The following is a 27011-nucleotide window of genomic DNA, read 5'->3' as shown; positions in this document are numbered from 1 at the left end:
CTTTCTTTGTTTTCCCTCATTTCACTTTCCACTTCGAATATGGTCACTCTACAGTACGTGTTATATCTTAGAAAGATTTCGCTGAATATCGTTTTAGGCGGCGTCCATTAATAACGTAACGCTAAAATTGGAAATTTTTGACCCCCTCCCCCCCTCTGTAACGCTTTTTGTATGAAAAATTTCAAATTTTTATATGAGCCGTAACGCTTGAGCATACTCTCCCCCTCCCCCTAGAGCGTTACGTAATTTGTGGATGCCGCCTTAGATGGCGATCCACTCTAATTTCACCCATCTTTGGAAGAATTCATTTATTTTTATTTGTTTGTCTACATCAACAGGCACAGTGAGGCCTCAATGATGTTGGTAGTTAAAAACATACAAATCGAAACAAGAAACGCATATGGACATTAAAAGCTTAAACTTTCTAAAGCACATTCTATGTCGTTGTCAGTCGTTTGTTCCAGCAAAAAAAGATGAAAATCTTCGACATAAGAACTCACGAGTGAGATGAAAGTCGAAGATTCATGCGACTTGGTTGAAAAGTTTTAGTAATCCGTTGATCCCACCAGTAGTACTGTAGTGCGTCAGTCAGAGAGGAAGCCTTATAGGAGCGAGCTATTGCGGAGCAGTCGTGGTCGAGCATTCAAGTCAATTTGTTCCAGGATTGACACGCAGTCTATTCGTCTCTGAAACGTATCGGTGATTCGCTCCCAATACAATTCGTCCGGTGGGCGGTAGGGTGTGCTGTCGTCATGATGATGGTTGACGAGAACAATGTCAAACTCATTCATAATTTCAAAAAAATCGGAACAAAATATTTATTTTCACCGCTTACTTCACTTATGTATGAAATTGAATTAGATCCAATGGACCTTTGCACGAGTTCACTAATTTGACATTTGGGCGGTGTCATATTCACTTGTTACCATGGTCACATAGATAACACGGCACCGCTCAAACGTCAACGAGTGAACTCGTGCATTGGTCCATGGTAGAGAATTCATTTATCTACCCAATAGTATTTTTAGGGGAAGCGGAGAATGTCCCGAAGCGTGTTTTATTCAAGCGCAAAAATCGCTCAGGCGAAAGTTCCAATGAAACTAACCTCACATACCCTGGTTTTCCAACCTCAAACTAGTGCTCCTACCAGCCGGATCTCAATTTTTATGAAAGTAGTGCAATAATACAAAAAACAAACGTATGTAGAACATAGAGAATGGATATTCCTACCTTAACCGTGCGCAGTTCATTCACAAATTTCCAGAAGGATTTGGGCTTATTTTTAAGTTTAAGCTCTATATCTCGCTGGAGCTGAGAGTAACATAAGCGACTCAATCTTTTATATTCGCTATTGATCCTCACATAGTTGTAATGTCCCTTAGATCACGGTTTCTCACCCGGTGGTCCACGGACCCCCAGGGAGGCCGTGACGACCTCTCAGGGGATCCGCGAAGCTTAAGCTTTGCGTAAATACTGATAAGAAATTTCCAATATCGCTTTACTGCCCTTCTACGCCTACTTATCTTATGTTTTATGTAAACCTTATGGACCAATGCACGTGTTCACTAATTTGACGTTTGAGCGGTGCCGAATTCACTGGTTTCCATGGTCACATAAATAACACGGCACCACTCAAACGTCAAATAGTAAACTCGTGCATCGGTCCATGGACCGCGGGACAAATATGCGTAGAACAGCAGTATATCAATTAATGCTTTCGGATCATGCAGAGCTATGGGGCTCTGCACAGAAATCTTTCTTTCTCTTTCACACTTCCACAGAATTTGTAAATAACAAGGCCAGTAAAAGTCAAAATCTCATACAAAATCAAAACAGTGCAGAGCCCCATTATATACTTCCTAAGTACTAAATCGTGATCCAGTAGATATTAGTGTGGGACAAAATTTAGATTCTCGCTGATGTCCACTTTGTGGATTGCATTTAAGTCCCATAACAACTGTGCAAATTTTCAGCTTGATCGGAGAAACTATATTTTAGCGCCAGCCGTTCAAAGTTTGTATGGGATTTACTATGGGAAAACTTACTTTTGCAAAGAAAAATCGCCAGAGGTTGCCCATTGACCTCTATAAAAAATCTGAACATAGACCTCGATAGGTATTTTTACGATGAAGAATATTGCCGAAGACCGCGAAAAAAGTTATTATAACATTTTTAATGATAATCGAAGAATAAATAATTATTTTCCAATAATTACATGAAAGTAGTTAGGTTACCCAACTCACAAATAAACATTCATACCTATTTGATTATAGTTGAATCACAATCTGTGGTTGAATGATGATGACAGCTGAAAAAATGCCCTACAAAGATATGAGAAGATGCTATTAAGATCCAAATTATAGTCAATGTTCAACATTTTTCATTGAAATGAATAATAGCAGAATCAACACTTATTAAACTTTATTAAACTTTTCTCTATCGAATTGTCAAGATTGTTTTACTAATAAGTTGAACAAGTCATTTTTCCTTCTATTAAAGACCCAATATTTCACCAAACAAATATATTTGTGTAAACAGATGTATAGGAGACGAATTAACGTTTTGGTTGCTTAGCACTTCAGCTGTTTCCATGGTTAGCATGAACATGATTAAAAGCTGAATAGGTATTTTATAAAATCCTAATTTAACATAGATATATATAATCCGAGAAGTTAATCCAAAGTGGGCCAAAACAACGATTAATAAACACATTGTACAGCAACAAATCAGCCTTACGAAGGAGGTCACACCATAACCAAAACTTTCGAAAAATGGACAAAATATCTAAAAATTGCGTTGTATTCCTCCTGCAATGTTCAATCTACTAATATTATTATTTTTTATCTCTATTTGAGTGGCTTTTAGCGGCGAATTTGTCGCTATATTACTAATATATATATATAAAATATTGGATACAGTCGTAACTGATACTTTCTCAATACAATTATTCAATTATGTTTAGAAAATATTTCGAATCAGTCTTCTGATATAGAATTATTTTGAAAAACAAAAAGAGCACATTTAACATATAAATGATTGAAATATATTTTATATTTCTATAATGCTTAGTACATAGAAAAAATACGACAAATGATTAAAATATTAACCTAATAAAAATATAATACAGTCAAACCTCCATGAGTCGATATTGAAGGGACCATCGACTCATGGAAATATCGAGTCATGGAACAGCTATTCTTTGGAAAGCTGTTTGAAGGGACCATCATAGTAACCATGATTTCATGTTTTTAGTATGGTTCCATGAGTCGATATCGAGTAATGAAACATCGACTCATGGAGGGATGACTGTATATGAAATAAATGGATTTTAGTATGGTCAGATGAACTATTAAATTAAAGTTTTAACAAGTTAAAACTTATTGAGAAATTCGATTAATCATTTCAGACTGTTTTACTTTGTGAATAAACTTTATTTTTGACCAGCATTGACATAAATTTTCTCACTGTGCGATATAAATAGCCGACTGAATTCGACTTGCATACTGAACTACTGCACTGAACATCAGCAGAAGTAATGCGCTTGTCCAGTTGTTGATCAGCATAGCACGTGTTGAATAGAAGCTCAAGCATGATCAATATTCAGCTACAAGAGGTTTATATTGGGCACTGGAAGGCAGATATATGAATTCAAAGATGGCGCAGATGGCAAGGTATACCGCTGACGATGAGAAGGTCTCTCGAGTTTGAATCCAGGATCCAGGTAATTATTAGAAGTGGTTATTAATTCATGGTAAAAATATACACTGCATTTGATTGAAGTACGGTGTTATGCCATTTTTGATCATTTATTTGTTTTCAATTAATTTTGTGGCAGTTGAATAAAAGCTGAGATAAAGGCTTATAAAGTGATTTTGAAGTTGTAGAATAAAGTCAATATACAACGACACGCTTTATAACTTCTCCAAATTCCAAACAACGCCTGAACAAAGGATTCACATGGAAATAATTAAAATGTTGTTAAACATGATGCTGAATTGAACTACAATAATGTTGTTTTTAAATTAGCGTTGTTAAATCAACAGTCCTTAATAGGCTAAGTGAAACCTGAATAAACATCATTACAATATACGATTACAATCACTAAATGATAAGTAGCCTAATAATTTCGCTAGATTTGCTTTAACAATGTGTGCGTAGCAGTTGCAAAGTAATATAGTAAACCAACTATTCAGTATGTAGTTATGAAAAATTGCTTTATAAATGATTATAAAATAGGCAAATGTTTCTTGGGAATGACTAATGCATTTGGAAGTTATAAGAATGTTTGAAGAAAATGATGCAAGAATTCAGGAAATAATTCGGAAAGAGCCCTAAGAGAAGTTCCTCTTAGAGAACTAATAGTCAAAATTCTTCAAAAATACTTGAAATTGTTCTTGATTGAATTTCTGAAGAAGTAATTGGAGAAATCCATTGAAAAGCCTGTAATAATCCTTGAAAGAAATCATTGGCTGTATTTCTAAAGAAATTGTTGGACGCGACCATTCCCCAGAATAGGACATTCGCCAGAATCGTTTTTATATATTTTTAAAGAGCGTGAAGAAATAAATTTGAATTTATTTAGTCTTTTGTCGTTGAAAAAATGTACTTGATTGATTGATTCGAATTTCCAGACGCTTCAAATCCCGGACATCGACGTCAATTCACCCAAAATATTATTTCGTAAAAAATCATTCTTATGGATCTCAAGCGAATACAAGTTGAGTCCAAAAAAACCTTTTAAAAGGGGAGTGTTTACGTCCCTTGTTTCTGGCAAACCATCTAACCAGCCGCCCATAAACCACTTGGTCATATATGGGGGTGGGAAGGTTTTGGCCAAAGACCACGGCCCATATAAATTTAAAAACGTTTGTATAGACAGCAGATCACTCAGCGGGAATGAGAGGGTCTTGAAAATCCAAAATAAATGATCACGTGATTCATGGCCAGACCCATGCTGAGCAGCATCCATCCCCTATGAAAACTGAAATTTGGTTTTCCCCCAAATTTTCCAGTTAAATGTGTTTCTTATTTACTATTAACCATTTACCTGGATTTTAACAGTCCAAAAATATCCTATATTTTTTCTGGGGAATGGATTTCTGGGGAACGTCCCATTCTGGGGAATGGCGTTCTGGGGAACGTCATTCTGGGGAATGGGTTTCTGGGAAATGTCGTACAATCGTATTTTTTAAAGGAATTCTTTGAAGATTCCTGGAAGAAACTCCTGAGAAAATTCATTGGGAACTTAAAGAAGAAATTTCAAGAGTATTTCATATGGATTTCTGGAAGAAATTCAAGTTATTATGGGAGAAATCCCTTGAGATATCATAAAAGAAAACCCTGTAAAACTCTTGGCGGAATTACTGGAGAGATTCTTAAAGGAACCCCCGGATGAATTCTTGCAGGTATCTTTTAAAAAATCTGGTTCAATCCCTGGGGAACGTATAGAGTTATACTTGATGGATTTTTTGAGCGATTCTTGAATATATGCCTGAATGAATTCTTGCATTGCAGATTTTTGTTTTCTTAAGGGGCTGCAAGAGAAAAAACATTTAAGGTGATTATAAAACAAAGCCTAACTTTGAATTTTCAAGCGCACAAGACTGGAGAATCTGACAACAGTTCGCGATGAAAATCAATCAAATTGCTTGCTTGCTGGTGTTGACCAATGGGATAAATTTTCAACGCGGAGCGCTGCTTGATTCTCAAGTCTTGTGCTCTTGAAAATTTGAGGTGTAGTTTCGTTCTATAATCACCTCAATAAACTCTGCAATAACTCTTTCATCTTATCATCTTGTCCTGTTTAAACTTGGTACGAAAAAATAGCAAAAAGATAGTTTCTTTCAACATGTAGAATTCAGGCTTTTATTTTGAAAATGATTTATTGACTAGATTACTTATTTCTAACAATTATATATACACAAACAAATTCCCACGAAAATGTACCTTCAAAAGATATACGACAGGATAGTAAAGAAATACTTAGCATCATTCAAATCGATGCTTTTACTTATAGTGTATATTTAAGTATATTGGTTTTATGTATTTGGGCTAAATCGTAGTTTTGCTATATATTTGAGATTTTATAAACTTTCTGATGCTTTTCGCAGCATAGTGTGGAACTTTGGAAGTCAGCTAGATTGGTAACCACTAGTCTAGAGATATATGTATATAATGCATTGTCGAAACTCTTGGATTTAACACTCTTATTTCTAAATACTAATAACGTTACTGAGGAGATTTGGACATCTTTATTATTGCCATTAGTTGGCCATAGTTGAGGCATTTACAAGCTCATGGCTCGAGCAAGCCGCACCCGGAAATCCCGGTAGAGCATTTTTCCTCCCACCGGAACTCTACTGAGGTACATATCCAAGCTCATGAGGCAAAGGGCTTTTCCATTCATGGGAAACTTTTGCGCCAGCTCAGGGCTTATGTCCAACCCTTCAGACTGGGCCAAATTTATGAGCCAGGTCCACACATTGGCACGTGTCCAATCCCGGGGATCAATCGGCAAACCATCGGGACCATATTGGATCTTCTTCGGTGGCGGAGGTAGCGGTGCTTGGCCGGACGCATGATGAAGGCCGTGATTATTGCTCCACCGCCGATCGCTTTCGTTGGAGAGCACACTGACCGCGGATAGATCCAACGGCGGTACGCGCCACTTTGCTGCACTTTCTACTTGCATTGCGGGTTTCTGCTGTTTGGCCGGAATCTGGAAGTTGGAGAAAGAAATAATAAATGGTTATTAAATTGGACCAATTTTTGACTTGCGCTACACGGGAGAAACGATCGGAAATGAAAGATGGTTGAGTTTGTAAGGGATTTTCAGTTTAAAAATAGCTCTTGTATTAACCGTTCATACCGTGTGGGATCAAAATTCTTACACCTAAGAAATTAATCTAAATCCGCCCACTTTATATAAAACGCCTACTATTTTTATGAAGTGCACTAAGGATAAGTCCTAAGGATTAAGTCCTTACAATTCCGCCACTATTGGAACATGTTCTAGTAATAGTGGTATTTGCTAACTTCTGTTCCTTGAAAATTGATTTCCACTACAATTTCCTTACTAAATTCCAAGATTTTATTTACACATTCATCTTATTTTGACAAGGGTCATGTTAGAGAAATGCACATAAAAATAAAATTGCCTGTAACACGCTATAAACCGCACTAAATACAACTATTAAATATTAGAAAAACATTACCACTGGACAAGCTACCCTAACAATACAACGCGATGGTTCGTGAAAGTCGGCAAAATTTGGGTCCGTGAAGAGCCGTTTAAATTTGCTATATTGTTCAAAGATCCACATAGCTCCGTGAAGGTTTAAGCACAGACAAACAGACGTAACACTGAAGAAATTTCCATCGACCACTTCTTTAACGCTCATTTCAAATTTACTATGCTTCAAACCTTACATCCAGAGGAGCGCGCATCGTTTTTTCGTGTTTGACGCTTCACATTACCGCCATCTGCAGGTCTTGTTGCACAAAACAGTATTTCGTGCTACATGCTCACCGGGATTGGATTTTAAAGGAATTTGATCTAAGTGTTACGTCTGTGGTTTAAGGCTATGTTTTGGCAGCCATGTTGACGTAATTTCGAAGTAATAAAACTCAGTCTTCATACAGGGGATAGGCAAAATGATTGAGATAGGCAAAATTTTGCCCAAATTCAAATGCTTATAACTTTATGAAAAATGGATGAAATTGGATGCATCTGGAAGCAGTCGACGGCAAATTTGGTCCAGTTTTAGGAACTTCCTTGGTCATGCATATTGGCCACTGGACACCGGAGATGTTCCGGATTTTCTGAGGTCATGTCCAAATGTCATTTTTTCTGTCGCTTGTATTTTTGTGTGGTGTAAAGTTAGATAGATGTTTGCAATTTTCCTAGAAACTAGAACTAATAGGAAGTTGAATGCCACCGGACGCATTAAGATTGGTTGGAAATCTTCAGAAATATGACCATTTCCGTAAAACTGGTTCCGGAAAGCATGGTCAGTCATGTTTGTATTTCCAATCATGTAAATATTATCCGGAGCTATATCCAAGCGGACACCAACCTTAAAAATGATGTTTCCTGCAGCGTATTCAGAACCATTAGATGCACAGACCACTCTATAGAACGTTCCAGGTGCCCTGGGGGAAGTGGTCAATTAGGAACATATCTGGAACCATATCAATATGGGCATCAAACTTGATGATTTTCAAAGGTTATGCTTTCCGAAGCATTTCCAGCACTACCGGCTGCCATGACCACTTTATAGTAGATTGTCGCCGCTCGTCGGCCGGTAAGGGAAACTTAATGTTCGAAAGGTTGTTGTCTGTAATTTTTGTCGGTGGCGCCAACTGTTAGCGTTTGAGAACAAAATAAACAGTCATTACCCTATTGTTGGAGTCCTTAACGTTTCTTTAGAGCGCCAAAATATCACCTAGTCCGGTTTGTCTGAACACCGACCAATTAGCCTTAAGAAGGCCTGCAAATGTCAGCGAAGATCCGTGAAAGTACTCAATGGTCTACTACGGGTTGGTATAGGTCTGCATGGGTTCAAAAAGGTTTGTAAAAATCTACAAAGGTTCGCTAAGTTTCTTGGAAAATCACAAACGATCACAATGGCTTGTGCTTAGCGATTTAAGTTTATTACAGAACATCATCGAACTCAATAGAGTGAAGGCTTACAAGTCAACAGTGTAACTGGTTATCTCTTGGTGTTATTTTGAACATAGCATAGGGTAAGTGTACCAGTTATGGCCATAGCTGTTCCCTATTGCGCCATACGTGATAATTTGAACTTTTCGACATTGAAACGGTTTAGTATCCAGCAAATATATGACCGGTTCTTCAGGACATAAAGCGCGAGTGACCACATCCGGTATATTATAAACGGTCCAATACTCTTTATTTATAATGCTGAATATCAGATCTTAATTATCATGCAAATTAAAATAGTTGTTATTGCAACCTGCCCAGTGACCCACCGGAAAAGGTATAATCTCGACTTCCTCTGGCCAGTTTCAGCAGTAAGACGAGTATAATGTTAAAAATTATTTGAACCCGTTGAGTATTCGCTTAACGCTGAGGATTTTAGTATTTTTGCTTTCACATGGCCTATACGGTTTAATATTCTGTTAGTGCACATAAAACTCAACTATAGTGGTACCGGCAAACTTCGTCTTGCGATCAAGTAGGATGTTGAAAAATGACATGCAATCTCCCATACATAATCAGAGTTACTCGATGTCACTATCAATGCTTAAAATTTGCTGATTTGTACAGGCCGACTGCGATACAAATCGGATCATTCCATATCACATCAACATCATGCTGTCTAATCCATCACCAGTGCATTGATGGCGATAGACTATGGATATCACTGATGGGTTAAGTTTAGCTTTAAATTAAGCAGATAAAATGGCAATTTATCAGTACGATATTTTCGACAGTGTTGCAGATAGATTGAAACTATGTGTTGGTCACTGAAAAACATTAATAGCATGGATAATGACCACGTGATCACTCATTCTGCAGTGATTTTGATCTAGAGTGCGATGTCGCATCACTGCTGTTGGTTGTCAAATCAAAGTGATATTGATAGCTTGCAAGTGATATTGATAGTTTTAGACCATCAGCCATCAGCTGATATGATTGATATTAAGCAACTCTGTACATAATGACACTTTTATTTTTTTTGTCGTTTATACGACTTTTCGAAGAGTTATCTAAACATTTTCTACGCACGAATACGTTGGAAGCCTGGGCGAATGTAACAGTGAATGAATTGTCCAAATTCTTTGAACCGTTCTCAAATAATTACGTGACATACAAACACCATTCCATTTTTATATATATATATATATACTAGTGGTCCCGGCAAACTAGGCTGTTGTGAAACGTCATGTAATCCCACATACAAAATGGAACATTAGGCTTCTCCCGTTTTCCCAATAATTCCGGAGACTTTCCCAAACGTTTTGCTCGCACGAACACGTCGCATCCCTTGTCTAGTGTAACAGTGGAAAACTCACGTCAATCCGTTGGTCCGTTCTCAAGGCATTTCGTGACATACAAACATCACTCCATTTTTATTTATATAGATAGATAGACTAGTCGTCCCGGAAAACTTCGCCTTGCCATCAAGTAGGCTGTTGAAGAACGCTATGTCCCATAAAAAATGACTTGCACTGCATGACTGCACTTGCACGTTCTTCCGATTTTCCCGGTGATTCTCCTCGGATTTTTATACACACTAACACGTCAGAACCAGTCTTCAAAAAATCTTACTCCAAGAACTGCTGAGATTCAAAACCCACATATTGAGATCGATTGCGTGCGCTCATTATATTCCAATCCATGCATGCATTGAATCATGCGTCTTGTATGAGAGGATTAAATCCTAGGCACAGAGAAACAGACGTAACACTTAGAACAAATCGCGATCAAAATCATAGTCGCGAAAACTTGTACGCCCAATGCTAAAAACACTGTAGTTGGCCGATGGACCAACAGGTGGCGGTAGTGTGTAAACGTCAAACACGAACAAAAACGACGCGAGCGCTGCGGGTAGTCGATTGACCACCTACCCAATATTTGAATTGAGCGTTAAAAAGTTGGTCGATGGACAGCGATGAGAGTGTGACGTCTGTTTGTCTGTGTCCTAGGATTCGATCCTTGATTGATAGGGTAAGTGTTCTCTTAGTTGAGGGTGTTCCTATAGTTGCGGTAGTGCCGTTTTCACTGATTTTATTACATTAGCCACAGAACTGACACTGCCAATCGACGTATTGGCTTGTTGATACACGGAATAGATGAAAAGAGCGTTCAAATTGCTTTAAAACTGATGAAATACCACTAAAATTGCTTAAACTGTTTTTGCTTGTACCAATAGTTGCGGTAAAGTGTTCCTATAGTGGAGGATCCCATAGGAAAACCACAGATACCGCTACTACAGGAACACAAATTTAAAATATACCACAACTAAAGGAAAAGTGTACCAATAGTGGAGATATTATTTTTCACTGACATGCCGTGGATTATTGCGATGAAATATTTTTTCTCATTATGTCAATGGTCGTTACTTCCCGTTGCAACATTAACATGTACATTAATTGCGCTTCTTGAATTTAGGCGGTTAAATGAAGTTCAATAGTGCTTAGTACCTCCACTATTGGTACATCTACCCTAAGTATTATTAAAATAAATCAAGTTAACCTTGATAATAACCGAACAGAAGTGAGGAATACTTTTGACAGCACACACACTTTTGATACGTTTGAAAAAGTTTGTATTTTTTTTTATCTTCTTCAACATTGGTCTTTTGCCAGGAGAAATAATCACAGATTATCTATTCCTATCCGAAACTAGCTAGATTTGCTGGGGAGAGGGAGTACCTAGGAGAATATTTTTCTTCATTAAAAATATAAAATGACAAAAAAATACATCAAATCATCTAACTTTTATACACCACCGTTTGCTGAAAGAGAATGACAATTCATTCATGAGGATTTCATCCTGGGATTCAATCCCAGATCAAATCCCGCTCACTAGGATCGAAATAAATTAGGATTCTAAACGATCCTGCAAATTGGGATAAGTTCAAGACATGCTTGTTTAAATCTCAGAGTAAAAAGATGATCTTAGAAGACTGGTCAGAACCCTTGATGAATAAAACGGAGAAAGAATCATTCAAATCCGTTGACCCATTCGTAAGCCATTTCGTGACATACAAACACCACTCCGTTCTTATTTTTATAGATATAGATAGTAGGGTAGTTCAAAAAATCGTTTTTGCTCCACACCGCTTTTCCGATTTTAGATCCAATTCTGAGTGTCCTCCCAAAATTTGAGCTTATTTGAGCTATTGCTATTGGAATTCTTACAGATATCCTTCAAATGATTTCTTTAAGAACTTTTAAAGACACTACACGTTAAATGCTCCCAGTGGGCTATTTGCCCTTTGAAGGAAGCACCACACTAGACAACGGACTAGCATGCAACGCCCAGTGGCACAGTCGGAAAACATTCCTGTCGAAAAGTTTTACGGCCTGAGGCGGGAATCGAACCCACACTCCTTAGCACGATGCGGCTAAATGCCTTGGTGACACTAACCGCACGGCTACGAAGCCCACATGTATGAAATATGAGACTGCACAAGCTCTTCAAAGTTTATATGGGCATTACTATGGGAAAAACAAGCATCTCACTCAATCCGTCATAATATGTGCCCATGTGCTCCTGAGGGTTAAAGCTGATACTGTTAGATACATTTTTCAGCTACAACTTTGCTGAAGACAGTTTTCAAATCGGATGCCTCAGTAATTAGTTATTAGTCTTTGACGAAACTGCAAAAATGTTGTTCGCAACTCGTTGCAGATCTTGATTTTTACAGCACTCGTCGTAATTAGCCAACTCGGCAAACTTCGTTGAAAAAAAGTAAGACTCGAGCTGTAAAAATCATCATTCTGTTGCGTAAACTACTATTTCATTACTATGTACTTCGATGGTCCTTTGAACCGTAGTTGAACTGATTTTGTGTTCTGTAACTCGATACCTATTTTACTGGTCGGTCCATTCAATGTCGAGTTATGGAAAGTTGACTGTAAAGTCCAATTTCACTCCGCTCCACGGTACTGATGATTCGTTACCATGCGGGATGCCCACATGCTACCTGTTCGGCTTGGCGCTAGTTGCTTGCTGTGGCTCAACTTCCGACGCTGCAAACGGAGTGATCTACTTTTTGCGCGAGCGCCGAGTCCGAGAAACACTGCGCGCCCTGGCAGCAAATAAATCTACCGTGCGGCGAGCTGAGCACAGGAACCGGCGACCTTGTAATGTGGGTTTTCCGTTATTTATTTGAAAATAGCATTTTCCCGGATGCCGCGCGAAATTAATGTAAGCGAAGCACGTGGCCGGATGATGACGGTTCTTGAACAGCTTCAACCCGCATTGTAAAAATGATCCGGAGTTCGACCCAAGCGGGTCATTCCGGAGATGCACGTACCGGAAATGGACATCCAAAACGCCCATGATCATAGTTGGCATTAACTGTATCTGAGTGTAATTTCCCCCGTTGTTGTTGGATTAGCTATCAGACATCGCCGCTCGGTCGCCGGTCTAATAGTGCTTTTCCTTTCTTTTCAAGCATTCAACTCGAGCTCGTGAAACTGCACAATGAATGATACAAATTCCGGGCTATTTGAGTCGTGTATTCTCATTGAACTCTGTTGTTGCTTTGGCGGGAAGTGAAAGAGAATAGTGTAATGTGTCATATGAGTACAGTAGGTACAGAAAACAAACCAATGATAAAAATCTGTATAGTCTCTATCTCAATAGAATATTTTTCCGTCGAAAAATCATGGTTTTCGAAAAACAGAAGAAGCATTGATAATTTTGTAGCATACAATGTATTTGTGTAATCTAACTATGATAATGATAATCAATGTAAAATCATTGCTAATTATAGTAGTTTGGTTCAGAATAGGTATCACTTATAGTAGGGTAAAGGTATCGGTTTTGGCTATAACGCCAGTCAGATATCATGGGTTATACGCTGTTTTAAACGAAAATCACTGTGATTTATTCCGTGTTTTGCAAACTATATTCATGTGACAGAGCTACGTTTGTCCAAAAACATTCAAAAATTCATAGGTAGGGTTCATTTTTCTAAACTTGTAGCTTTTATACACCTTATAGGATCACGGTGTTCCTCATTTGGCCACTCTCATGAAAATCGAAATGAAAGGCATTTAGGAACAAAAGTTGAAAATGTAGCCGAAAGTGGTTCTGGTGACCTATATTGACTAAAGCGATTTTCATTACGAAAACGAAAGTTTCTGTTTAGTTTTGATATTTTTCATTCATAATATGGATTTCAGGCTTTCATTTGACGTATTTGGAGTACACATATGACTATCTAAATATCGCACTACACTTTTCTCAGCATTATAGATTTTGGTTTATTGTCTTATATGCCATAAAGTTAGGTCATGCAAGGAACATGGACGCTTGTATTTTGCCTTTGCCAATAATTGTTGTCTGTTATAATTCACACTGCTATACCAAAGACGAAATAAAAATATAATAGTCAGGTTCAGAATGGTCTAATCCATCGGTGTACTAAATTCACTCGGTCTGAGAATTGTGACACTTGAGCGGGGCACGCTTCCGTATGATCTCCACGTGATCTGGACCCGCTCTAGTGTCAAAGTTCTTCGACCGAGTCAGTTTAGTACACCCGTGGATAAGACCATAGGTTCCACTCATAGTACTACTATGGTACTATACTAGCTACCCAAGTTTGACAGATCGCAGTACACTTTTCACAGCATAGGCCTTTTCATGTGACAGATCCGTCTATGCATTTGTTTACATCGGTGGAGGACCGGTGCTAACACGAGCCTGTCATTTTCATAGAAGAACTGTCAAAGTGCTTCCCGATCAGCTGATTTGAGACATTATGTGAATAGGCCTATTGGAGATGCTGATCTTTACCTCAAGCGGCATAAAACTTTGTGCAGCTGCATAAACAACTCTCGATTACTTTTTCAAATCGACGTACACACTAAGCTCTTACGGTGAATTTCACCGTAATCTCAACAGCTGAACAGTTCGGTGAAATAAAACACCGTAATTCCGTCGAAATTTTACGGATTCCGGTGATTTTTAACGGGATACTGTAAAAATTTACCGTACTCCGTTAATTTATTTCACCGAACTGTTCAGCTGTTGAGAATTTTACAGGAATCCGTAAAATAATTTAAGTGTGTAAGTTTTGAGAAAATTGATTAAGAATAATCAAAACCTGTCTTCTGAAACCGTTTTAATATCAATCACCTTTTTAACATTTTTTCGACGTGCACATCGCTTTGCATACAATCAGCTCGCGTTCAAAAACTAGGTAGTTAGTATTATTTCCCACAAAAACAATTATAACAAAATGATATGCCGTTTCTTTCGGCTCAAGTGCTCAAGTAGTGTTTTGTTTTGATTCGTGTTTAAGTCACTTTTCTCATCATACAACGGAGCGGTGAAAGTAGCGGTTGGGTTGCAAAAGTTGAAATTCTTACTTACGCCGTTTTGTAATACCGGAATTAAACGTTATAAAAGTGAAAAATCTAGTTGGGTAAGAGCGGAACGTGTGGAATTTTGTCTGTGAAACACGTAGGATCGATAAAGTAAGTTTGTTCACTTTTCTGACTTGAGACTATTTGAATAAGTTTTTGAGAACTTATTTTGTCTTTGGCACTAACATCCTGTGGTACGGAACGTCAAACATAAAGGAAAACGATAAGTGCGCCTCTGGTTGTGAAATATGGAACATACACGCTCGTTCAAATCTACTCAAAAGAGAGTAAGTTTGACTCACTTTTGAAGTTTCAAGTAAGCTGTCAAAAGTGAGTAACTTTATTTTATCAAAGTGAGTAACTTTTTACTCAATCATGAAAGAAAACGACCTTACTCATGTGGTGTACAGAGTCTGCATTATGAAAACTAAAGTAAATTAAAATAAAATGCTCATACCGTGCATGTCACAATGAGAAAAAGAAGGTCTTAATTGTTTCAGTGTTTCTTGATTTGTTCTTGACACGATGAGCTTTCTATACGACCGACGTGTGGGCTAGCGAAAGCTCATGTTCGGGTTTCTTCGAATCGGCTCAAATATGATGCCAAACACACAGCATTCGGTTGTTTCAAGGCAAAAAGAAATGTGCGTTCAATGGAACGCTTGCACACACACCTTCAAGCATCGCAGAGAAAGATGAATGAGGGAGAATGGCGAAGAACTACTCAATGCATGGGTGTGAAGGAAAGCACGATCGATCGATAGCTGATGAATATGTATGCGAGACTGATTCCAAAGAGTGGTTGTGCGGAAGGGTTCTGATCGGATGGCATTTCAAACTTCAGTTTGTTAACGGATTTTGCGGCGAACGCATACCATCTGTGTTCGCGTAAAGTTATTTCGCGGAGTTGAGTAGACAGGCGTCAGTTACCACAACTCACTTTTGAGTAAACACAAACATATCTGACTCACTTTGTAAACGTCAAAGACTTGTGAAAATTTCGGCTTCTAAGTTTAGGAGTAAACATCGCTGTTAAACAAGTGCCTCAAAACGAATCATGCAAGTTGTGAATATAATGGGCAATTGTTACTGGTATCATTTATCCTGTGGATGAATTCCTTCGCGTATTTTCTTCGAAGAAAAGACAATTTTCTTGCTAGTCAGTAATGGAAGAGAATTTCTTCCCTTCGAAGAAAATACGCGCCGGAATTCGCCTACTGTAGGCGGCGTGTGTAATGGAAGAAAATTTATTCTCTTCGAAGAAATTGTTCGCCGGAATATCAAGTGAAGCGAGGTCGGAGTGAAAATGACCAAGTCCTGTAGGCGAATTCCAGCGCATATTTTCTTTGAAGAATAGAAATTTTTCTTGGAAGAAAATGTCTTCTCTTCGGAGAAATTGTTCGCCGGAATTCACCTACTGATTTTGATCGAACAACCGCAAGAAAAAAAATATAAACAGTAAGTTTTACCGTCGTACTTTTTATTGGACTAATTATCAATTCTTTACAGAACCGGGAAGGCTACTCGTACCGTCAAACTACATCCTCCATTGCTTTCATCAATCCCCCAGAGATTTACAACATCCGGGGATACATTCCAGAGCAGCGAAAATTTCGACACAAACACCGCAATATTTACTTGCAATATCATGTACTATCCATATATTTATGTTTGAGATAATAAAATAAATGTTATCCTTTTGTATATTTTTCTCTTGATTTTATAAATATAATAATAAATTAATTTCCAAAAAGATTATTTCTGAAGTGAGTGACATCTACTCACTTTCGCAAATCCCAGATTAAACGAAGTGAGTAAGTGTTACTCCAATATTGACGTTTGACAACGTTACTCTAAAGTGAGTAACGATGGTGTTACTCACTTGTGAGCAGTTCCACTTTGTTCCGAAGTGAGTCGAATTCTACTCACTTTTGAGTAGATCTGAACGGGCGTGTAGGAAGTTTGAAATGATAATACAGGTCGGACTCGATTATCCGGACACTCGATTATCCGGGGACTCAATTATCCGGGATTCGATTATCCGGAATTTTAGACTCGATTATCCGAAATTTGGTTTTTGATATTCTTGTTTTTCAATTTTTATGCATAAATCTGAGATAATTTGGTATTGCAATATACAATATGAATGGTTTTGCAGTTTTGAACGTATTTAAGAAAAGGGGGGTTTGAAAAAGTGTTTTTTTGTGTATGCTGGTCAAAAAATTTGTTTTCTTGTAAAGACCCTTACTGTTCCTAGAAATAATTTCTAGCTACACCACTGCACCATATAAATGAAACAACAAAAAAAAACATAATATTTAAGTTCTTTTATCGAAGATTCCAATTTTTTTCTTAGTGATTCGATTATCCGGAGGATTCGATTATCCGGAATAAAAAAAAAATCGATACTCCGGATAATCGAGTCCGACCTGTATAAAGCGTGGTTGTTTATGGCTATACATACACGGAGAAATATCTTTACCTAATTTTTGAGTTTACTTTACCCAAAATTAAGTATATCGATTATAGTTTCAACCCAAAATCTCTCGGTTTTCTCTTTCTCCCACACGAATGTTGTCAAAAATAGAGAGAACTGCATCTACCCAATGGGGGTACTTTGGCCCAATAAGCCAAATTTGGGTAAATGCAACTTTTCTTATGTTCGGCTCGAAAAAACTCAATTTTGCGTTAAATCAACCCAAAATTGAGTATATTTTTCTAATGGAATTAAAGTCAAACTACCTAGTGGGGACCTTGGAAATTTAGCCAAAATTGAGTTATTGGGCTCAATTACGGAATTGCGTTGAAACAACCCAAAATTGAGTTGAATTCCGTCTCCGTGTACGTTAAAGCAACCATTCCACGATAACTCTAACCCGAGAACATCCGCAAGAGCCTTTCCATATTACAGTTTAAAGATGAGTTACTTCCGCAATGCGCCCTTTTATTCCATTCATCATCAATGCCACCTTCTTTGAAAAGACTTCCATTGCAGTGTGGACGTGTGGTTCCGTTTGGGGTCTTATTTTGCATCGTTGACATGGAAAGCAACCGGATTAAAATAATTAGATTACATCTGTACCGCAAACCAAGCTGTTTTTTTTTCTCTGAATGACGACGACTCAGGCAGTCAGTCTCATAACAATAGTGACGACATCGCCATTCCCTGATGACGAAGCAGGCGCTGACGGACGCGCGATCGACGACGATAGGCATGGGAAACTACTTCATCCGTACTACGGCGTAGCTGTACTTACTCAACGGACAAACGGACGTAACACTTAGAACAAATTTTCTTTGAAATCCTTCGTCCAGTTCGCACCATCATCATCTGGTGAGGATGTTGCACGAAATACTGTTTCTTATATCAAGACCTGACGGTAGTGTGAAACGTCATCAATAAAAACAATGCGAAACGAATTTGAAATGATCGATGAAGTGGTAGATGGAAATTTCGTCAGTTTAACATTTGTTTGTCTGTGCCTACTCTTCCCGACTGTACGGGAGGGGTTTCGAAAGGATTTCCGTTTTATTTTTGTATGTTTTTCTTCGTTCGCAGCCATTTCCCCCTCAGCCAGCGTTCACATTGGGATCAGACGACAACACAGCTCAGCATTCCACGATTTGAGCCATGTTCATAACTTTGCTCTGATCGCGATGGGCCGGGAATACTTAGAGCCGGGCGCGAAAAGAAATGCATCAACAACACAGTTAGCACTGATGCACGAGTCCATATTGGTAGCCAAAATATGGATGCCGGAAAGAGTGTTCCCGCGTGGTCGTAATCGATGTTGTTGATGTAGAGATGCATTTGAACACGTTCTGTTCATGTTCTGTTCAAAGCTTGTGCTCACGAGAGCCGTGTTCAAGTTCAAACAATTTACGATGATGATCACAGTGCGCCGTTCATCTCCTGGCAACCGCTGTCGTCATAATTTGCACTACAAACGCAGAAAACCAATTCGATTGAACGTCGGATCATTTCTAGTAAGTTGAAATTCATTGTATCTCATAAATTCAAAAACATTCTAGACTACCATTTCTGTTTCAGGTTACATACTTTTTTCATATTAACTAGTGAAAAAATGGCAGTGTTTGAGAGGGTATCTCTAAGCCTGAAAGTATTGGGATAACATTCACAGTTCCCTATTCTCGAGTTTTCCTTGGCTCCATGTATTCGGGTGCGGGTTAGTGCATTCTGTCTGGGCGCAAAATATTATAAATATCGTTTTACGATCTCACAATTGTAATAATTTTATGAGTAAAACATAACTTTGCTATAGACATTTTGAAAATTGTGTTTTTTTGCACTCGTCATTTATTGCAATACAAATAATGAAAACTATCCGAATGTTGATTTTTCTTGTGATAGAAGTTAACGTTCATCTCACTATTACATTAAGGGCCCTATTTTATAAGTCGAGTCGATCAAAAACGACTCGACTGGAGTCACTGTCGACCAAAAATTTAGCTCGACTTGGCTATGTCACTCGAGTTTATCGACAGTTGTCACTCTATGTGACTGGATCACTATGGGAGTCGACGGGTGACATCTGAAATTTGCATGCTTACTTTGATCGACAATGACTACAAACGAGTCACGTGAATTCGCTTGAATTACAAAATAGATCCCTAAGCTACGATTTATCCACATCGGTGCTGATCCTGATCCGAGTTTTAACTGCGTTCTGTCGAAGGGCGCAAGCTCAGTTTATGTGCAAATAGGTACTTGAGTGTTTTAAAATTATTTTTTCTTCATTAGTGAGATTCCGGAGCATTTATCCCAGTTGTAAGTTGCCCTAGATCACACTAGCCGTAGTCCGAACATCTAATCCGGGCTGTACCAAAATCTTGGTAGATGGAATGGTGAAGCTCGAAGGTCGAAAAACGTAATTGCGTTCGTCGAAAGTTTTGGAGATCACTACTTTATGATCAATCTAGTCATCGTGTGCGTGTTCAAGAAACTGAACATGAACACGAGAGCAATCAAAGGATCATTTGAGAACGCTCACAGAACATGAGCGTTCAAAATGCGTCTCTGTGTTGATGGCGCTTCTATCTTCACCACAGTCTTGGCAGAAGTGCACGCTTGTTACAACGTTTTGCATCTGCGCTAGGCTGTGGATTTTTGATATATCAAGCTGTCAGCGCGTCATGTTTTCTCTGCAAAGTGCATGCTATATTTGGCTTGAATTTTCTTTTGACGCCATAGATAGCCAAATAGTTGGAGCACGTGCGTTTATATATTTCAATTTTGATTCATTGGTTTATTTCCTTAGAAACATTTCGAATATATTTGAGATTATAGACAAATGCATCTCCTAGAAAATTGTTCGGATTGGTTAAAATGTTTTTTTTTTTTTTTTTTTTTTTTTTTATTTTCGACACTTTACACCTTTAAGGTGCATTCGTGTCGTTTTGAAATTCAACAGAACTAACGATAAAAAATACAATTTGTTAATTCATTATTCTACCTATTTCAACAGAAGTTTCCATTCTCTTACACTTTCTAGATCGGGTAACTCTCCATCCCGATTCCGCTGGTACGCATGGATCTTTTCCTTCTTCATCTTTTGCTATCTCCGGACCCTTACGCTCACGGTGTGTTTGATCATTTTCGTCGCTAGATGTTCGAGTTGACAGTCGCCGCTTCGTGGTAGTTTGATGGTCATCGTTGGTCGTACTATCATCGATCGAACTATCGTCGTCGTCGTCGTCTTCGTCATCATCGTTCATGTCATGTGCTATTGTTGTTGTTGGGTTATCGGGCTTCGCGTGGTTGATAACAGCCGAGCTGGACGTTTGCTGTTGCTCATCTTTTTTCTCGTGTACAGATGCTGTTTTTTGTTTCTCGTTTTTTGGGTACGTAACGAGGGACGGTTGGTTGTCGATTGTAATATGCGACGGCACCGGCTTCTTCATCTTCATGCGTACCACTCTTACCCCGTTCGGTACTCCGGCAAAATAGTTCTTCCACACTTCGTTGGTGATGGAGACAACTGTGCCGTACTCCTTCAGATATTCGGTGATAGTAGTATTTGCCATCTGCGGGGATAAGTCGTGTATCCTGATGGTGGTAGTAGGTCCATCCACGTAAATTGGGATGTGGTAGACAGCTCCGTTATGCTCGAGCCAATATCGTAGATGGTGCTGCTTTGCTAGGCGAGGGGGTAAACCAGCGTTGTGCATTTCAATGTATACACAATTTCGCAGAGTGTGCAGCTGGAGGTTCCGTACATCGGCCATATCGAGCTTAACGAAATCCCGGAGGAACTCCTCCACCTGATCCGTTGGGGGACGTTTCGGCAAGACGCTGAAATCCACTACAAGAGTGTTCTTCCTGTACGAAGACATCTTGTGTTTCACTCAGTAGTCGCGAGAGGCTTGTGCTATGAAAAAGACGTCGTTCGCGCACGAAAGGCAACTGTCAACTGTGGTTAAAATGTGACTTTACTCAGTTTATGTGAATAGAATTTCTTAACTTTAATTTCTTTGTGGGAGGTAACAGGAAGAAATAAAACCTATTTGATCTTCGCTTCCAAAAGAGAAGATCTGGAAAGATGGATACTCAACACGATGCAAGTGGAAAAAAAAGTTCAGGATGTGACGCTTCTTAATAGGATAATTACATAACTATCGACTTGATTTTGGCTGTACCAGGAAGTAAGAGCACCAGTAGTGGAATGACGTTCTACGAATCATCGCTTGAAGATACATGAGCGAAGCAGTTACATCCGGTAAACGATTTCGATAGAAGAAAATTACGTCCTAGAGTAGCGCGCTAAAATAAATCAACACAGTCCATGAGTAAGTTTCAAACAGCATTTGAAAATTATTTTGTCTTTTCAAAGTTCTCGACCGAAATGGTAAATCACTACTTTTGTGTTAAGTTCAACTTTTCTTCGATCGTTGTTTTAATTTGGTACGTGACTTTACTTCTTGGGAAACGGGAAATAAAATTGCCATTTCCCGGGGAATTCTAAAAAACGTGAAAATGAATCAAACTTAATGCAATTTCCTTTTTAAAATTATCCTTTTTACGTGTATATTTATTTAATACTAGTAAATTTGTATGGTATTGGTAAATCTGTTGACATAGTTCTAAACGACATGTTTCAAAACGGCGGTGTGTTTAGTGTCGTCAGGCATTTAAGTGCATCGTGTCATGAGATCTGGGTTCGATTTCCGCTTCAGCCATTAAAACTTTTCGTCAGAAATGTTTCTCGGCTGTGCCACTGGAGCATGCTTGTCCGTTGTCTAGTGTTAAGTTACAGTCCGTGCAGCTAAATGGCTGAAGGCGATGTCCGTGCTTTTTTTTATAAAACATGAAAGTTTATAACCCTACGCAAAAGTCCATGTGGAGCTTATTCTTGACAAATCATATGAAATTCAAATCATATTTGGCAACATTAAATTAATCCTTTCAAGCACTAGAATAAAAACCAACTAGAGCCTATGTTGAGAATAGGCCATTTCCGTGAAAAAAATGTATTCGCTCATATGATTAGTACAGTCAATTCTCCCTAACTCGATATTAAAGGAACCATCGAGTTAGGGAGGTATCGAGTTACAGAACACGAAACCAGTGCAACTGTTCAACGTAAATCAAATACTGTATTGATCATTGGTGATCTGGTTTTGAAGATAATCCGATGTTCCTTTAGGGGCCCAAAATTCTCCATAGAAAATGTCTTTGGCGACCATTTTGTTTTTGGTCATTTTATCAAAAAAATAAAATGTGGGCTATAAAATGTCAGGTAATAAGGATCTGCTCTGAAAAAATCATACAAATCAATTAAGAATTCTTGGAGATATCTGAAAATCACAATATGATGTTTTTTGAAGTTTTTGAAAAAAAAAATAAGATCTGGCCAGTGTGGTACCAGAAATCTAAATGTTCATTATTCAAAAACAGCTGCACAAAATTGCTTCATTTTTTCACAGCATACTCCCACAGCATAGAGTGAATATCCGAATACGATTAAAATTATGTATCCTGAGAAATTAACGGGGGGTTATGAATACGCGTCGGTCCCCCAAGGAATTTTGGAATTTCTTCGGAACCAGGTGAGCAATGCTCAATATCGACAGAGATTCTTAAAGTAGAAAAGTTTTTTGACCACTTGTGAAAAAATGGTACAAATATATTGAAAAACAAAAAAATTATAACGATTTGAATATTTATTTTGCGGTAAAAAATGAAGCTGCCGGTAGAGGGGTTAATCTGATAAAGCAGTTTCCAGTGGTCCAGAAGGTAGTTTCACGCGAAAAATGCATTTTGAGCTTTAGAATGGAACATTAGATGAAAACGGACTTACAAAGTTCTTTGTATTAGTAAGTCCCTTTGTTTGATGTAGTAGTAGTCTATAAAACACTTTTTAAGCTTTGAAAAATGCGTGATTTGATGAGTGAAGGAACTCTCTATTTCTATCCGTTTTTTGCCAAAACACGCTTACTTTGATTGTGAATAGGTATATCTGATTGGGACAAACACAAAAACATCTTTTAACGGCATTCAAAAGAAAAAAAAATAGATTGTATATGTATTTCAAATATTGTGATTTTTCACAATTTGAAAATTTTAGGTCAATCGGACCACTAAAAGCCGAGATCCAGATTTCCAAGCTTCCAAGCTATTTTCTATAAAAAAAAAACAGCCAATGCGTACTTTATTCTGCCTACTTCTGTATAAATAGTTATGAGTAATGTTTTAATTCAAAATCCATGTGGCTTCGAAGAGTACATCTAAATGACTAACTTTGAAAGGGTTCTAACTCATTAGGCCGAATGCCATTAGGCCAAATGTCGTTAGGATGAATGCCGTTAGGCCGTAAGGGTCATTAGGCCGAAAATGGCCGATAGTTCTAATGAACCGTAAGGTCGAATGGGGGAATTAACAGAGATAGGTCAGGATCACCTAGAAGCCGCCGAATGAATTTTCAGGTGAAATGGATTGTTAGTTGTTAGATCAAGATAATTTGCATTACCTTGAAGCCCAAATTAACCGAAATGTAACTAGAAAGAACAGCTTTTGATTAAAAGAAGGAAAAAAACACGAATGCGTTAGCCATTTAAAATAGTAGCAAATGATCGAATGTTATTTCGGTCTAACGACCCTTTCGGCCTAGGTCTTCATCCTAATTACATTCGGCCTAACGACCTACACCCCTCTGAAAGATAGGTCGGTAGGTTAAGCCATTGGGGCGATTAAAATTGCAAAAAGTTTGAAAATTTCAGCTCCCATATCTTCTTTACGATCGTGTTGATGAAAATAGAGTTCCGTCATATTTTCAGCCATTTTGATGAGGAAGGTTTAGAGACATGAAAGGTTTATATGAAAATATTATATTCCACCAGTCTAGAGTTTCCAATCCCGAGAACATTAAAGGTTCATATGAAAAAGTTATCTTCCACCAGTCTAGAGTTTCCAAACCCGGGAACATTCCCGTTTCCCAGGAAATAAATTTCTGTTTCCCGGGATTTTTGAATTTCCCGTGAATTCCGTTCTCCCGGCTTTTAAAAATAAATGAGTTGACCACAAGGTTGACCATCTATTTTCAAACAAAAACTATCACACAATTTATTTATCATGTCATTCTAACCAATAACCTCAATAGATCACTAGTTATATTTCGTTGTTGATTTGCGATTTTTCGTAATCGTATCGACACGGATTCTTAAACTAGAAGAGATTTGAATATTTATTTTGCGGTAAAAATGAAGCTGCCGTTAGAGGGGTTAAGTTTCTATCCTCCTAATATGCGATATGAGAAGTACAAAATTTCAGCTTCGAATAAGTAGGGTGATGTGCTAGTATCCATCGTATTGAGCTTTGATCAGTGTAAACCTGCAATTTTCCCAGTATAGCAGTGAACGATGCTAATTTGCCAATGCCAAACAATTCTTTCCCAAAACGGCTTTCGCATTATACAATAAGATTTTGATAAATCTTGATCATTTTTTTTGGAAATAATGCAATGAAATTGCATCTTGCCGTATTCTCAATTCGTCGTATCGTTTCCAATTCTGTCGCAATCAGTTTTCAGATTCGTCTCACAACTTACGGCTCAATGTGATACAGTAAGTGGTCACAATACAACACATCAACGCTATTATAAAAGGTTTTACTAGAATACATAGATCTACGGGCATCTCCCTCCATTCCTTCAGCATGATGGAATATATTAATTACCTTTGAAATTCATTGTTCGCCATCAAATTCTAGCTCAAACATATAAACACAATTCTTTTTGACCGAACAATCATGACATCTGCTCACAGTGCAGCGAAAAGAACACTATCAAAGGAATCATTTGTTTATGCCGAGCATCACGCACACATTGATGCGCACAAGCTTTTTTTCTCAGTACGACGGATTGAACTTTGCTTACATTCTCAATGGACCAATGCACGAGTTCACTAATTTGACGTTTGAGCGGTGCCGAATTCACTGGTTTCCATGGTCACATAAAAAACACGGCTCCGTTCAAACGTCAAATAATGAACTCGTGCATTGGTCCATTATACGCTGTCGTTGAGGAAATTTCATAAAGTTACGTGAATTATAGACGTTTTACGGCGTGTGATTGGAATGAAATCTTTCAGTGAAGGAGTACGAAGGTTTTCCATAGTGAAAATAAGTGCTCGGCGAAGTAAGTCACACAGGGGGTGAGAAGAAACTTGTGTTATAAAGTGGTGTGACTGGTATCGACCGCTGAGCATTTCTTTCAAATCGTGTTCGTCCATGCGATTTCGGTGAAAAAGTGAAAAGTTAATAATTGAATTGAATTTATTTATCGAAATATAGTAGTTTTATTGCATTTTTGTTGTACAAGTGTTCGAACGATAATAGCTTTCGCAAAATTACACTTGAAAAATGAAACTTTGCTGCAGGTAAGTTTGAATATCCGCCGTAGTAGAAAATTTTAAGTTTTATACGACAAATAATAGCGCTTACGACGAAGTTGAACGAAATCCTATTGTTGTGATCTAGCTAATTTTTAGAATTTTTGGTTTCTTCCCATACTGCCGTTCTACGCATATTTGTCTATAACTATTATTGTACAATGCTATGAAAATATAATATCTTAGAAAATGCTTTTGGTTGAAGAGCTAAATATTTTTTCCGAAAAGTCATAAGAAAGCTGTTCATTTAAGTTTAGCATTATTTTTCGCAAAACAAAAATCCTCATTTTTATGAACAAATTGTATGTTTGTATCCTTTACTATTCCACTAAATGTATAGCTTTGAAAAAATCAATTATATTCCATCTTTCTTTGACATTAGGTAACTTTAGTGATGTATCGATTTATGGCCAAATTTGCTGATACACCATCCTTTCACCCCCAGCAAAAGAGAAAAGTAACAAGCGTGTTCAAAACTAGTTTGGATTATTAAGAAACTATCTTTATATAAACGAGAGCTAAATCGTGAGTTTAAACCGCAGTCTTAAGTATACATTTTACTATTTATGGTCGTTTTACTAAAAAGTCTCACACTTTTAAAATCATGTACGCATATTTATCGATCTTCAGTAAATTGTAAACGTTCTTCTCCAAATATTTTAGTTGGTATTCTCAGAATAATATACCTATTATGAAAATATTATGCGAAAAATAAAATCGATTTTATTACAACAGTGTTGCCAATTTTGATGATTGTCATGGTACTTTGAAAGGTCTTCTAAAAATAAAGCAATTGTTTTTCTATTGTGCTTTAAATGTTAAAAGTCATAGTCGTGGGGACTATATAAGTAACTCCATGGAGGCGTAAGTTATTTTTCATATTAATATTATATGAGCACTTCCATCAGGACGCACTTTAAACTAAAAAATTCTACTCATATCAGTTCCCTTCAAATTTAAAATATTTTTCTCTAAAAATATTATTTTATTATATATGTAAAATTGTTGCACCAAAAATTACTTGATTTTCTCCA

The 27011-nt window shown here is 37.7% G+C and overlaps 1 protein-coding gene and 1 long non-coding RNA gene across 2 annotated transcripts in view; one reads left to right on the top strand and one right to left on the bottom strand.

Moving 5' to 3' along the window:
- Positions 1-6013: 6013 nt before the first annotated feature.
- Positions 6014-27011, bottom strand: part of LOC5576990 (ETS homologous factor) — a 47903-nt gene continuing 26905 nt past the window's right edge. Inside the window, exon 2 of the mRNA XM_021843884.1 lies at positions 6014-6718. Coding sequence (XP_021699576.1) covers positions 6287-6691 — 405 coding nt within the window. The 5' untranslated portion in view covers positions 6692-6718 and the 3' untranslated portion in view covers positions 6014-6286. The remainder of the gene's footprint in view (positions 6719-27011) is intronic.
- LOC110676359 lies at positions 18646-19367 on the top strand. The gene is made up of 2 exons (XR_002500306.1): positions 18646-19059; positions 19124-19367. It is a non-coding gene; the product is annotated as an uncharacterized LOC110676359 (long non-coding RNA).

This window comes from Aedes aegypti, chromosome 2 (assembly GCF_002204515.2).
Source record: "Aedes aegypti strain LVP_AGWG chromosome 2, AaegL5.0 Primary Assembly, whole genome shotgun sequence".
In the NCBI taxonomy this organism is placed as follows: Eukaryota; Metazoa; Arthropoda; class Insecta; order Diptera; family Culicidae; genus Aedes; species Aedes aegypti.
Note: the sequence above shows the minus strand (reverse complement) of the source record. Positions and strands in the feature narration are given on the sequence as shown.